Raw genomic sequence first — 15,256 nt, forward strand, 5'->3', positions numbered from 1 at the left:
GTCTACATTCGCACCGCCCTCTCTCTGTCGGCGTTCCAAGCGCTTGCGTATCTCCTTTATTTTCCTTCCGCTCTCACGTGAGGGCGGTCTCGTCGAAACGTCACACGTGTCTAGTTTCCTCCGGCTCCTCAGGGCGGCGGTCCCCTCGTCCACGCGAATGCATATAAATATCACGGTAAATTAGTCCGTACCCATGTTCAAAATCCCGTGTCACCTCTGTGTCATATGCTAAACAGGTTCGCTGGTAATCCTCCCTCACAGAGTGGAATGGCTCATAATTTTTTTTGTTAAGTGCCAGAGACAGTAGAGCACATACGTTCATACGTTCCGCTTCGACCAATACGTATGGGAGCGGCAGGCTTTGGCCTGCTTCATTAGCACCAATTGGCAACAGACCATTGGTTGAAGACTCCCTGTTGAGCCTTTGGCTGCACTTTCCGTTAACAAAGCGAGCCCTGAGGGCACTTCTTGAATTGCTGACCGACACGGGTTTAGTTTCGTCGCAGTGCAAGAATTTGCGTATATTTCCGCCCCAAATTGTTGTCTTCCTCGTCACTCCTCATAAAACTCATTTTCTACTTTTGTCCTCTGAGTGCTGCAGCACACTAGCAGGCATTTACGCCAGACTGACTTCCCTGCCTTTCTTGAAATAAATTGTCCTTTTCTTTTTTTCTCACGTGCTTTATATCCCTGCTTCATTCATCTTGCCCTGAAAGAAACTACAGTAATGGCTGCTTCACCTTTTTTTGTTAGCTTAGAATTATCTTAAATGCCTTTAGTAAACAGAAAGGTGAAAATGTTTCTTGTGGCTGCGCACACGTTATTGTGATAGTTAATGTGTGTAAGTACAAAATAAACTAAAACAGTATTCACACAAACAACTTCGTCATGTGTCGAGTGATGCCTGTTGCCATTTCTTTTTCTTTTCTCCGATAAAAGCGTGGTGCCATTCAGCTCTAGGCTATGCAGACAATGAGTTACGCCCACTCATTTACTCTTCTCGGAGGCGTGGTCTAATCGTAAACAACACACCGTGGGCGCAAATGAACGCGGGTCGAACAAACAAGCATTGTGTGCAATGCATCACCACAAAATTTAGTGCCGGCACATTACGTGCGACGAGCGGTGCAACCAACAGCAAGCGGCTCACGTTCCAACCAGAAAAAAATACAAAGAGGAAGCGGACAGTTGGTACAGCTTGAAAAGTTTACTTCTAAGAAGAAGAAAAAAAAGATGTTTGGGCTTTACAAGTAAATTAGGTGGAAAACAGCTGGATAAATAGAAAGGAAAAATAGAAACTAACGGGGGAACTGGATTATTTTCAACAAGAGAAAATCCCCACAGCTCTAGTCCCTAGCGCAAAACATGGCCGAAGGGCGGAATCGTTTTGTCTATGCTCGCTCCCTCGACTAACGCGTTTAAGCGTGTTTACTTTTCCAAATCCAGTGCCGACCGGAAAAGCCGAAGGCGCCCTGAATTTTCAAGTGGGCGAATTTCTCGAAGCGTTCGACATTTCGTGGCTTGTTTTATACGGCCGAGGAGCGTCGTTGGTTCCAGAGAGCATTCGCAGCGTTCATTGTCTATGTGCGCATTTTTTTTCTAACAGCAGCGGCGCACAGCATTTTTCTCCGTGCTGTTTGCCGATTTTTTTTTCCCGGTTGGGGGAAAGGAGGGTCGAGGTTTTCAACTTTTTTTGGCACTAACAAAGTGAATCGCTGTGTGCAGTGGACAGGACCAGTTGTTTTCAATGAACGTACTTCTCATCCAGTGGGGGCGAGTGCGAGAGATGCGGGCGCAAATAAGGGTGATGCGAGAAGCCGAACACGTCCGTAGAAAAGACCACCGAAATCCAGCGCAGCGCTGGAGGTCATGATGTGAGCGCGAGAGCAGACAACCAGGAAGAACAGAGATAGACACGAAAAAAAAAAAATTAAAACGAGAGAGAAAATTCGTGTACATCACGTCAAGCATTCAAAAGGCAAAGAAAGCGCATCGTTAGAGCGTGAGCCTTGGCTCTAACCCCCTTTTCTTTTCTTTCACGCGTTGTTCTTGTCTTGTCCTGTTCCACGCCCTTTGTTTAAACCGTAATAATTTGGACGGAATCGTACATGATAGCCGTCGTTGAAGAAACTAGAATGCGCGAAAGTGAAAGTAAAGAATGAAATAATTGCAGCAAGCGAGTCCGTGTTACAAGACCCTTATACAGACCATCAAGGATCTATGCTCGCCATTTTACGGATAAGCTCATCCATCGCGCAGTCAGATTAACAAGCCTGGTAATTTGAAAATTCCAAAGAACTGACTATCTGTGAAAAATTTATTAACATCCAGCTGTGTTAGTTGCTTCAGCGAGAACATTTCAGGTGCTTTTAATCTTGAAGATATGCTACAAGCATTCGAATCACGAAATGATTGTGGTATATTAACAAAATAGCAAACTAAAATTCACCGCTGACACCCGCGTTACGCGGCAATGAAAGCAACACTTCTTCACGCTGGGATGCAGTTCTACGCAGACCCAGATTCGAAGAACAGTTATGGGCTGTTCAACGGGCCCGCGACGCGGCGGAGAGGCTCGGCCTCTCTCTCACGACGAGGAAGAGGCCCGCTGCGCGCTAACGTGTAAAGGACCACAATAAAGTCCGCCCGTCCGTCCATCTGCACAGTTATGTATACCACATGAGCCCTAACAAATATATATATATATATATATATATAGTCATATAATGAGAAGCCAACAAACACTGACACCAAGTACAACATAGAGGAAATTGCATGTGCTTAATAAATGAAACAAAGTAATGATAAATTAATGGAAATTAAAGTGGATGAAAAAACAACTTGCCGCAGGTGGGAACCGAACCCACAACCTTCGCATGTCGCGTGCGATGCTCTACCAATTGAGCTACCGCGGCGGCGTTTCCCCATCCACTTTCTTGGGTATTTATGTGTACTAGTAGAACCCTGGGAGTGTTAGCCAGCGCCCCCACTCACAGACCTTGGCGGCGGACGTGGAACGTCTTTTTTGCCGCAGGCGTCACGAGAACGTGATCTTTTCGGGTGAAGGCAACTGGTCAATAAACCCACATATGCTACCTGAAGGCATCAATGTTGCCGGATTCGAGACCCTCGTTATGTAATAAACGAGAAGAAAGGGGGTTAACCGAGGGACCCGATATTAATTAGTCATATAATGAGAAGCCAACAAACACTGACACCAAGTACAACATAGGGGAAATTGCATGTGCTTAATAAATGAAATAAAGTAATGATAAATCAATGTAATGATAATGAGGGTCTCGAATCCGGCAACATTGATGCCTTCAGGTAGCATATGTGGGTTTATTGACCAGTTGCTTTCACCCGAAAAGATCACGTTCTCGTGACGCCTGCGGCAAAAAAGACGTTCCATGTCCGCCGCCAAGGTCTGTGAGTGGGGGCGCTGGCTAACACTCCCAGGGTTCTACTAGTACACATAAATACCCAAGAAAGTGGATTCGGTTCCCACCTGCGGCAAGTTGTTTTTTCATCCACTTTAATTTCCATTAATTTATCATTACTTTATTTCATTTATTAAGCACATGCAATTTCCCCTATGTTGTACTTGGTGTCAGTGTTTGTTGGCTTCTCATTATATGACTAATTAATATCGGGTCCCTCGGTTAACCCCCTTTCTTCTCGTTTATATATATATATATATATATATATATATATATATATATATATATATATATATATATATATATATATATATATATATATATATAAGCGCTTTTTTCTCTCTTCTGCATTTTTTCATTGGAAGAATTAGTTGCCTCTCAACTAAGTCGCCCACTGAAACCTTCGTTCAATTCAACTGTAACGCCTGATATTGTCTTCGAAGTGCTTTGTAAACACTTACACATAGCCTGAAAACTAATTGAGCTCTGTTTCTTTCTGTTTCTGTGTAGCGTTAGTATGTTCTCTGTGCACGCAGGTACAGCTGTTTGATTTTGTCACTTTTCGACCACGCGTGTAGGAAAGATGGCAGATGGCTGATAGATTAATTAATTCGTCAATCAATTTTCTTCCGCATTTTTCAGCCATAAGAGCATGACACAGTATGATAATATCATACATACAATACAGTTGGCTGCCGAATAGATTTAGAGGCACCTATAAGCAAGAGCATACGTGCGTGCATCCCTCCACCCAGTTATATCACAGAACAAAGTTCTGCTAACAAACCCCGTGGACCGGTCAGCTGCTTCGGTGATTAGGACAGACGGGACAATATTACTCCTTCATCCTCCTTTCCTACGGCCACCTTTTTCTCGGTGCGCTGGCCACGGTTCACATACGGCCGGATGGCGACAAGATTGGCAGCAGTAAGAGAAATATAACAAAAAATGAAGATAAGGCTGGGCCGCTTGACACCTAGCATCCGTTTGCACGTCAACGCGTCCGGGCTAAGACCCAGGCCTCCAACCCCGGACGGCGTTTCAAGCGGTCCACGTCAGCTGTCATCACTGATGCCCGATTCGGAAAGGCCTGCCGCTCGCTGGCACCCGATGGAACGGACGCCGCAAGGCTCTGCCCGGTCGCCCCGAGTCACGGCATGGGGATTTATGGTACAAAGCCCCGGGGCTTCGGTGTGGGGCACGGTCAGCCGCTCTGCTGATCCGGTCCGCGGCCGCGAACGCTGCCTGCCCGAAGTCTGACCATGAATCATGCAGGGAAAGACGTGCGACACCGCAAGGTCGGCCACCCGGGAAGACGAAAAGATAAAAAAAAAAGAACGAAGAGCCGACGTAGAAGCAAGACGTCGCCGGAGCAGCGTCAAAAGCCGAGGCTGTGCACGGGGAAAGCGGGAGGGGGAGGCGACGCAGGCGACGTGCTCTCGCACAAGCGAACGAAGATTTTCGGAGGTGCGCAGCTTTGCCTTCACAATCTTTGTTCTTTCGTAGACGGAGATAAAGCCGGGCGGATTTGTCGCCGCGTACATGTTCCCCTGTCAACGCGCGTGTTGTCTGCCTGCTTGTCCGTTACCTCTGGTGTAATCCCGGCTTACGAGCCGCTTAGGCTAGGCCTGTACGGTGCTGCGTGGAAATGCCTCAACATTAAGCCGACCGGCAGTCGCTAAGGCACTCTGGGCACACGACGCCAGGAGTTTTCATGGTCGGCATTTCGTCTGCAGTCATCGCTTATTTGAAACAATGAGCACTTTTGTTTGTATGACAGCCTGTACTTAGAAGGTCATCGCAGAGGACGTCAAATGTAATGTGATGGTGTTGCAGATTTCCCTTATTCGCAACTTTCACGGCCTATAGGGGGCGCCACCTTAAATCCAACATGGCTGTCACAAAGATTAAGAACTAGCGCAGCCGGTGCAGTGCTGCGGTCGTCTTGCTCAGTGTCTTGTTAGTTCGCATCGTCCGCGGAAGTTGCGAATAATGGATCTTCAGTTTACACGCCCGATGTCGTTAGCCTGCATAATGGCCCACATTGGGCAAGCAGAACGCAGGATTCGATGCTTGATTGAAGGCGAAGAAGTCTTAAACGCTGGTCATCTTGTGTGCTGCGGCATGAAAGCGTGCACGTCGACGTCCGTCACTGTTGAAGGGCTCTGCATACAAACTTCGCAGGTTCGAAGCAAACCACATAAGCTGTGGTTTCAATTTTACAGCAACGGCGTTATCAAGGTAAGTCACCGTGCTTAGCTTTTGCTATTTTATTAATTTGACCGCTTTGAACGGGTACCCTAACCTTTGTGGTGCTCTCTGCAAGTTGTTACTTCTACAGCTTGAATAAGCCACCGTGTCGAGAAAAAAAATCTTCCTCGTGTTGCGCGACCGAAGTTCTTTACATCGACGGCGTGAAAAGCAGCCTTAAAGCAGCGTTTTCTGTGCGAAATTTTTTTTGTCTAGTTATCCCTGCCTGTTCACAAAGCTGGTTGTTGAACACGAGAAGTAAACAAAAAGCCATGCCTGACCACTTTTTCGAGTTAATACGATAACCGTTCACCCTTGCAATGCTGTGCAAGCGATAGCCTTGCGGTAGTTTTACGGCCTGCGTCAGTCCTACCGCGACTTGCCTAGACAGGTCAAGCGATATTACCGGTCCGCGGCAATGCTCGCTTCATTCTTCGAGTTATCTTTATAAAATAAACTGTCAAATAAATTCACCGTGAATCAGCTGAGGGTTCGCTACGCGACCACTGCACAGTAGTTTAACGTTTGTTAGACAATGATTTGTTACCTTACGAGTGCAGTCCTGCGCGCCTGTGCTCACGTTGCAGCCGCGCATCGAAGTAGAGTGGCAGTCGACAACAAGCACGAGCTTCACGTCCCTTTACCCCTGTGTCACATTGCTTCGATGCACGGCCTTTGTCGGACACACTGGCCCCTTGAACATGCTCTAGATACGAGTGGACGACCATGTACAAAGGTTTGAGGGATAAAACTGTTCCTGTACTGTCAGGGAAACCATGTCAATAAAAAGCTAATAAGTGTAAGTGGTCATATGTGCTTCATATGCTGGAAGTGAGGCAGCACAAGAACAATTTTTTGTCGACTGCCAATCCATTTCTGAATTTTGTCTGACTGTACTAAGGAGCAATAAATAAATGAGCAAAAGTAATATTAATGTATTTTATAATACAGGCTGTACCTGATTCTATAGTTGTTGGGCAAGTGCAGTGATTGATTATGCAAAATACCTGTTGTTTCAGGGCCACTGTACCTGCAAGGCCGGCAACTCGGCACAGTGTAAGCACATGCTTGCAATGTTGTTGTCTGTTCACAGGTAAGGCTTTTCATCGAAACAGTTAATTTTTTAAAATTTGTTCCAAGCACACTGGTTACCTTGCTGAAGTTGCTCGAAAAGAGCAAAATTTCAAGACATAAACTCGTTAACAAATGAAAACAGAAAAACAAACTTTATTCAAGATTATACGGACATTCACTTCATGCAGCCAACAAATTCAAAGATAAATAGAAACACTGCGCCAGTCAGCATGTCAACACAGCTAGAGCAAAGGCTTGAATATGTTCCTGGAAGCATAATATACAACACCATAGAAGTGCTGAGGAAATTTTGAAAAAAATAATGCACCTGACAAGTGTTGATACATTAAAAGCAATGCTGATGACACGAATGAAAACGAGTGATCAGAACTTTTCCTTGAAAGCAATTTGATATTTGTTAGCGCACATTCCATTCCCTTACCCATTGAAGGATTGCCTTAATGTGTCAGAATAAATATGTGAGGATTATTCTTTACTTTCTGTGCGTGTTTCTTATTTTTTTTGTCCAATTTCAATTTGCAGCAGCACTTAGCGCTTCACTTAGAACAAAAAAGAATTTAAGGTGTAAGAAATGGGCTCAGCTGCTGACAGCAGGGAGACATACCAAGATCACTTGGAGGGTCTGCAATATTATAAATCAGATCTTTACGCACCTAGTCTCATTACTTTCTCTTTTGTCATTGGTGGCAATTATGCACTGGTTTGCGTTCATGAGCTTTGTTACGCATACAACTGGGCTAGTAGGTTGCCTGTGTACAAATCTTAGGGAAATCTGTGCACCTTTCAGACTCAAATGGAGTCAAGTATTGCACGTGTTTAACCAAACTGTTTCCTTCAGCATAATTGGGGACGTTACAGCTTGTTTATTTGCAGCTTATGACATTCACATTACGACTAATAATGCTCAATGATGTTATGTTTTCCTGAAAGCAATGGTGTAGCTTTGATTTATATGTCATATTGTGTAGTACTCTTTTATGTTTAATCAATATAACTTATTGCTTATGTGCCACACAGGTCTGGGATCGAAAACCTTGAGCAGCTTACCTCAACAGACTTGAAACAAGCATGGGGAAAACTGAAATCGATGCCCCTTTATGAGCCAAGGAGGACAAGAGATCTGTGCCATGTACAAGGTGCACCAAGACTCCATTTAGACAGCGGGAAGCTAGACGAAATACGTAACAAGATGATTGCTGTTGCTCCGAACAGCACGCTTGCACTGCACAGCAAAGGGCGGTGCTCATTTACCCATGACAGCGCTCAAGAACCCAGCATGGAAAATGCCAAACCAAATGTAATAAGCCCTATATGCAGGGTATTGTTTCAGCACATGGATTTGTGCCAACAAGTGCGAACGTATGAGGAACTTCAGTTCCATGGTGTCGCCTTTAAAGATGCCACCACACTGAAGATATACAAAGTAGCCAAAGAACACCTCGCTCCTCCTGTGTATCGCTTTTATTTAACGCATACTGCCGTGACACAGGAGGAGGCAGTTGAGATCTGTTCGAGCACAGTGAGCCAAAATGACACCAAGTGGCACCGACAGAGGATGCTAAGGATTACTGGCAGCAAGTGCCACAGCTTATACAGATTTCTGCCGACCAAAGAATGCACATGGGATCAAAAGATCTTGAAATACTTAACTAAAACCTTTAAGGGTAATGATGCCACACGCTATGGGAAATCGTGTGAAAGGCCAGCCACTGAAGAGTACACTAGAAAGTCTGGAAATGAAGTAACAGCACTTGGCTTTGTCATTAATCCTGTCATTCCATGGTTAGGCTTTAGCCCAGACGGTGTTGTTTTTAAGAATGGTCAACCTTCTGTGCTGCTGGAAGTGAAGAGCCCCGTTCGGGGAAAGCATGCAAAAATTTGTGAGCTCATCAAAGAGAAGAAGCTACCATACATTATTTCTGACAGAGAAAACTTCTCTCTTCGGATAACGCACTCATATTTTTCGCAAGTGCAGCTTGGCCTGTTTCTTCTAAACCTCCAAGTGGCGCATTTCATTGTTTACAGCCAAGTGGAATCCCTAATGATCTGTGTAAAAAGAGACGACCACTTTATTGACAATCTTGTGCGTCGATTGCAATATGTTTACTTTGAGCATTTATTGCCGCAGCTCGCCAAATATGAAAAATAAGGTCATGGCCCTCAACCCTATGACGACCTAAGTGACTGTACTGGTCACTTCAGCCTTGTGCATTGTCCAAGGTCAGCTTAGACGTCTCGACTATGCTCATGGCTTCCCTTGACTGTTGTTTCTGCTAAAGTTGCCATTCCTTGTTCCTTTTGAACAAGTCGCTTGCCTTGTTTTTGTCAACAATTGCTGTCACGAGCTGAAGTAGAAGAAAAAGAACAGAGAAGAAGGAAGAGGAAGAAGGCTGACGTGGCCTACAAGGAGAGAGGTGGCAAATGGCAGAACACCGCTAGAGGAAGAAGAAAGAAGTCGGCTAAAGCACTGGGCGAAGGCGCTGAACCAAGGACGGCTAGATTGAAGGGTTGAGCTGGAGGAGGACACTGGTGGCTCTGCACCAGCCGGGTTCGATCCTACACGCCTGCGGCTGTAGCAAAGGCTTGGTCCGAGGACAACGGTCCCGTCCTATGCTATGTGGACAACCTCACCGACGACAACGCTCGACAAGCTCGACCTATTCTACGGAGACAGCCCTCAGCAGAGATGCCAGTGGTGCACCGTGCAATGCGGAGGAGCTGCACTGACTCGGACATGTGAGCGCCACACCGCACGTGACTTATTAGGACTTGAGAACTTGCGAGACTATTTAAGAACTCTGGAAAGATATTAGTGTGAACGAGAGAGATCAAACTCAGTGTAACCATTGTTGCGGATGTATGTAAATGTGTTGAGGACTTATCGGTGAGATACATTATGTATGTGTTTGGTGCGTCGGTAACCGTGACACTTGCGCAGAGGTATTCATCTCAACACTGACTTCGGAAAAGCTGTTATTTTTATTTTGTGTATGATCTTTCTTTTGCTCATGTATGCTTATGTTACTGAAAGTTTTATGTAACACGTGCATACTTTTTGCACTTGAATTATGTGTGTCCATGAATTAAAATATTTATTGCTGCTCTACTATGTATCGTTTACTCATCTTTAAAGTTGGGTGTTATACGAGCTGTTGTCAAAAACATTGGGGCAGTTACCCAGTCCAGCTGCTGCTAAAGCAGCTCTTTTGTGACTGCCTCATCCTTAACAAAAATAAAGGTGTGACCTGGTTTGTTGTATTTTTTTATTGTACAAAAATAAATATTGTATTTTTGGTTGTACAAGATATTTGCTGTCTAAGCTTTAAATAGTTGGAACCTTTTTTCAGCTAATATAGGGGCTGACAAATTTACCATCCCGGCAATTATGATGAACACTTCATCAGCCACAGCTAACATTTCCCATGGCAATGGATCCTTCAAAATTCGAAACAGTTTCATGCGCTGTATCGCCCTCTCTACATGGACCCTGGCCCTTGCAATCTGAACAGTCTTCATGGCGCCTTCTTGGGAGAACTGTGTTTGTTTCCTCAAGAAGGGCGGCTGAATCACGCCAACACCAAGCTCGGTGCATCTGTCATCAATGTTGAAACCCTTGTCAACCATTAGGTCATCTTCAAAAGGCTGCAACTGGTCGAGAACACCAGACACATTAACACAAGCCTTATCAGAAGCCCGCCCACCAAAAGTGTCGCTGACAAACGTGATGAGAGCACCAGGGGACACGCCAATTAGGACTTTCACTGTGTGGACACCCTTATAATGGGAATATGTCAGTATACGGCATGAGGCACAGTGCGATTTTTCAACTTCCACCTCTGTACAGTCAAGTACAACCCTGACGTCTCCGAATGCTGCAAAGCAATGCGGCTGATTTTTTTTTTTATCTCCTCAGCAGTTGGCCATGGAACTGCTGCCTCGAGGACAGCGGCCAAAGGGCGAACAGTGCCATAAAAGTACCTGTGTACAGTTGCTTCGGAAATTGCAAACAACACCGCCAGGCACTTAAACGATAAAAACGTCTTGAGGCGAGCAAGAACAAGTATTACGCGCTCTAAGACACTACACTCGGTGCTGAGTGTGTCAAGTTTTGCAACGGCCTCTGACAAGTACATTAACAATTCCGCAGTTTCTACACCTGTGAAGGCTTTTATGGCAGCATCTGTCGAGAGAAAGTCAACCAATGTGTTCCTTCTGGCTGGTGATGAATCGGTGCAGACTTGAATGCCAATGTCAACACACCGACAACGCCTATCACTGAGGGCAAGGAGTGCATCCAATGCAGACCGTTCGAGGCTTGTAGCTTCACTCAGTGTTGTCCCAAGCCTTTGCAGTGCTATAGCGGCGCCTTGGTCAAGCTCGGTGACTGGGTTGCTTTCAAGCTCTGTTGGTACCTGAATTGAACAAAACCAGCAATGAATGAACCAAACTACCCTAGTAAATGATGTAATATTCTAAAAATACTTCCAGTAAGCAGAGAGTAACATCCATAAAGGAATTCCTAGGGATAAAGTTCAGCATTAAATGAATGACGGGTGATAACATGGCACGTGAAATGCACAGAAGTATACTTACACTAACAAAAACTACAATTGTACCACAGCAACAAGTGCATATCGTGAAGCTGGAATAAGCTTTCTACTCCATGTTTAATTTATGCTCAAACTGAATTAATTTCTCAACATGGTTTAGTCAGCTTACCTTAGGATTTTGTTTTCTCTATCAAAGAATGAAATATATTCAGGCTTACAATTGTGAACTTACATTTTCCGAACTTTCGATGTTCGGCTGTTGTGCTGTACATGACCCCAAAGGCACATTTGACGGCCCATTTTCGGTTCTGCACACAGCTGCAAAATAAAAAATTCCAGGCTTTTTGAAAATTACACCTTTCTTGACATGTAGTGCTGTCAAGTTATGAACACAATATAAAGGGAATTGAGTAAGTGTGCTTGTTCCTTCTAGTCCAGCAAGCATGAGGGCAAATAGAAAATGCAAACTCGTGTCTATACCAATACACATTTCACAACGTTCAAGGTCTGCACTTGCCGTAAACAATTTAACGTCTCTCGTAGATTTAATTGATGCGTACATAGACTTCTAAATTCTTTCTTAAGGAGAACTTATTTAATTTGTGTTAAGGATACTTCTGCAACAAAAGCATGCTAATGGTACTATGTGCCACTACTTATTGCAGGAGAGAAAGAGAAAAACAACATTATTTATCCCATATTAAAGGGAAATGGGCTACAAGAAGAAGGCGAGGGAGGTTATCCTACTCGCGGTAGGTTTCCTCTACCACTCAGCCCACCTCAGGATAGCTTCCTGGACTTCGGGGTTGTAGCTACGCATGGCAGCCTCCCACAGCTCCCTACTACTTGAAACACCCCAAAGGTTAGGGGGAGTGGAGTGGTTCTTGCGTTGCCACATAATGTGGTTAACGTCCGCTCTGCTAGCAGGACAAAACTTGCAGGCTGAGGTAGGGTATATTCCCGGGTAAATTTTGTGACCTAAGGCAGGAGATAGAAAAGTGTGAGTCTGTAGTTTAGGCAATTCTGCCTTGCGGAGACCTCCGTGCTTAATGTACACCCTTCCTATAAGCCGTGTGGTGTTGTCTACGCTGGCAGTAACCGATTGAAGTGTATACGTATTGAGTCGGTTAGATTGAATGTGCATGCCAAGTACACAGATTTTGTCTACTACGGGAACTTGCTTCCCGGTAATGTTAATCTGAATGTTGGGCATATCTAATTTATTTGCGGATAGAAGCAACAGCTCAGATTTGGCTCTTGTAGCTCTTGAACCCGGCCCTCGTAAGGTATCTTGAATGTAGCCATCCGAGCTACCCTTAATCCATAGGGTAGTGTCGTCTGCATGTAAAGAACATTGGAGATCCGGTATTTGTGCCAGCGTCCCAGCAGTACACTTCATAGCTAGGTCAAATAGAAACGGCGAGAGCATGGATCCTTGAGGAATGCCAAAGCTACCCAAGGTGATTGGGGGAGAAGTTTGATCATTGAGACTAAAGACAGCTGTGCGATTGGTAAGAAATTTGCTGATGTATTCATGCATTTTTCGACCACAGTTAATAATATTCAATTCACGTAAGCTCGATCCATGATCTATGTTGTTGAATGCACCGTGAAGGTTGAGTCCTAAGATGGCTTGGGTATCTATACTAAATGTAGCAGTAAGAAGGTCATGCTTGAGCCTCAGCATGGCATCATGCAGGACAACTTACGTTCAACGCAGAACAAAGACAAGACGGGTTGGGGAACCTCAGTTCAACTTAGGCGAGCAACTTACATGCCCATGATCTTGCTGATGCCCGCAAAGATCTTTCATGGGATGCTTGCTTCGAAGCTTCATCCACAGCGTCAAACACCCGGACAGGAAGGCACCTAGATGGAATTGCTGTCTTTTTTAAGCGCTTCCGACGTGGTGTCCAAACAGCTGGGTCTTGGAAAAAAAAAACGCATGTACTGGCGATATGCACTAACAGGGATGCATTAGACTCTCTGAACTGCAATCAGTCGAAAAGACCACAGAAGCCAGAATAAATTGCAAAAATATGCCTCCCAGAATGCCACCAAACTTGCTGCCCCTCACATCTCCGGTAATTGAACATTCGTGAACCAGCCATTCTACTCAAGACAATTGCGGCTACAACAAAAGGTACATGAAGAACTTCGGCGCTGAAACTGCTTTTTCTCTTTGCTTGCGTTGGGCTTCCCCGAATCTGGCTATGTCTCGTTCGAAGCAGAACACCCGCACTTACGTCGCAGTAACTGACGGCGATAAATGTCTCATGACTCTGCACAAATGAGCAACTCATCTCTGTTCGAAAATGGGTGTAAAGTCAAGCCGACGTTACAGAGCACAAATTAAACGAACGAGCGGTGCATTCGAGAAAAAGAAATTTTGAAGCAGGTACAAGGCTTTACGGAGAATGTTTGTGCTCCAACGTAGCCGCAATTACACGAGTGACAAAAACGTAAACATCAATCATTCCACAACATATTCGAGTTACGATTCTGTATTATTTCTTTCCCTGCTATGCCTGCGTCTTTATGGAGGTACGTCTATTCGCGATTTGAAGTGATCGGAATCGTCACTCACCTGTCGTATTCCAAAAAAAGTCCTCCGGCGTGAAGTGCGCGCTGCAAACCTTCATCGCTTCGGTAACAGCTTTACCGATCCGCAGCTTAATAATCCATTTCTTTCTCATGGACGCAGCCGTGGGGAACGAGTGTAGACTCACATCACCTACCGCATAATTTTTGCATTGCGGCACACAGCAAATGCGGTTGCTTCTGTGTTGGCTCATTCTGAGCACGTTCAGTGTCCTTCAGCATCCCGCTGGAGCTTCGAACGCGCTAAAGCATCAACGAAAAGTAGAAGAAAAGCGGCGACAGCACCAACACGCTATGAGAACGGGCGGCAGCCATAATCGTTCGATTAGTACCGGCCGCCGCCGCAAGACGGCGCCACCGTACGTGAAAGTTGCGAATAAGCGAAGGCCAAAATGCTTGTTTTCTTCAGAAATCGCACCACGGCAAATTACGCGTGTTAATTAGCTTTACTCTTCCGCAGGCGCATCTCAGCATCTTGAGCTCAGCTCCGCATGACGGCAGAAACCAACGTAAACTTGTGTTAAAACTCTTTGCAGCACAGGCAAACGCTTCACGAGATACTGGCCGCAACATATCTGGTAGTATCACCATAGTTTAAGGACAAATGAATGCATCAGCGCGTCGCTCGCATCGCAGCATGATCAGGCTGAAGACTATGTATACCTGCTGAGCACACTCCGGTAGGCCTTACAACAACTACAGTGCTTAAAGCGTCAACCAATAAAGCTATGACCAATAGGTAGTGTCTAAAATGTGGCGGTTAGACATGTTTCTGACTCTGCGAACCATTCCCTGTGCATACAACCCGCAAATGTTCAGCCCTAGAAATCGGTTCCTGTCGTCACACACAGGAAGCCCTCACGGGGCGTGCATTTGGACACTACCTGCAAGCGTGCTCCCAGCAGCATATTTCAGTAGACCTATCGGAAAGCTATCGCTTGTCTTCGACAATCATCCTCCGAACGTTCCTGCATATTTGTTCTATTTTTCACGTACAAACGCTGAATCCGTGATTGGTGGAGCTTTTTCTTAACGATTCCGCTGACAGAACCGAGACGGGGCAGCGTTAGAAGCCATACGTCATTGTCGTCACCGCTGGAGTCTTGACAAGAGCGGCTGTCGGAAGGGGAGAACACGCCGGGAGATCAGAACGCGAGGAGAAGGTGGTCGGGTGAGGGAAACTAGCCGGCTGCCCAGCTCAGGAAAGCAAGCATCGAACCACGAAAGCGTGGCCGGCGCCTTGGCAGGTCAGAGATTTATGTGCTCCTCCAAATGACCGGCCAGATTGATTTGACCGGCTTCGCTTGGCTTCTTAATCTC

The 15,256-nt window shown here is 45.4% G+C and overlaps 2 protein-coding genes across 2 annotated transcripts; one reads left to right on the forward strand and one right to left on the reverse strand.

Annotated features, from left to right (window-relative positions):
• The first annotated feature begins 5,484 nt into the window (after positions 1-5,484).
• LOC135904124 (uncharacterized) lies at positions 5,485-9,891 on the forward strand. The gene is made up of 3 exons (XM_065434742.2): positions 5,485-5,681; positions 6,710-6,783; positions 7,803-9,891. The coding sequence occupies exons 1-3, from the start codon at positions 5,565-5,567 to the stop codon at positions 8,932-8,934; spliced, it is 1,323 nt and encodes a 440-aa protein (XP_065290814.2). The 5' UTR covers positions 5,485-5,564; the 3' UTR covers positions 8,935-9,891.
• A 135-nt stretch (positions 9,892-10,026) lies between these two features.
• Positions 10,027-14,212, reverse strand: LOC135904125 (uncharacterized). Its single transcript, XM_065434743.2, has 4 exons — positions 13,923-14,212; positions 13,110-13,262; positions 11,568-11,653; positions 10,027-11,197 (listed from the first exon to the last, which is right to left on the reverse strand). The coding sequence occupies exons 1-4, from the start codon at positions 14,128-14,130 to the stop codon at positions 10,577-10,579; spliced, it is 1,068 nt and encodes a 355-aa protein (XP_065290815.1). The 5' UTR covers positions 14,131-14,212; the 3' UTR covers positions 10,027-10,576.
• Positions 14,213-15,256: the final 1,044 nt, after the last annotated feature.

Source organism: Dermacentor albipictus, chromosome 1, assembly GCF_038994185.2.
Source record: "Dermacentor albipictus isolate Rhodes 1998 colony chromosome 1, USDA_Dalb.pri_finalv2, whole genome shotgun sequence".
NCBI classification, from domain to species: Eukaryota; Metazoa; Arthropoda; class Arachnida; order Ixodida; family Ixodidae; genus Dermacentor; species Dermacentor albipictus.

Bases quoted from the DNA above. Each gene is read 5' to 3' on its own strand.
- LOC135904124 (XM_065434742.2), top strand. From the start codon at position 5,565: ATGAAAGCGTGCACGTCGACGTCCGTCACTGTTGAAGGGCTCTGCATA. The intron at 5,682-6,709 runs GTAAGTCACCGT...CTGTTGTTTCAG, and splicing joins ACAGCAACGGCGTTATCAAG to GGCCACTGTACCTGCAAGGC. The intron at 6,784-7,802 runs GTAAGGCTTTTC...TGTGCCACACAG, and splicing joins ATGTTGTTGTCTGTTCACAG to GTCTGGGATCGAAAACCTTG.
- LOC135904125 (XM_065434743.2), bottom strand. From the start codon at position 14,130: ATGAGCCAACACAGAAGCAACCGCATTTGCTGTGTGCCGCAATGCAAA. The intron at 11,654-13,109 runs GTAAGTTGCTCG...TTTATTTTGCAG, and splicing joins ATCAGCAAGATCATGGGCAT to CTGTGTGCAGAACCGAAAAT. The intron at 11,198-11,567 runs GTAAGTTCACAA...TGTTCAATTCAG, and splicing joins ACATCGAAAGTTCGGAAAAT to GTACCAACAGAGCTTGAAAG.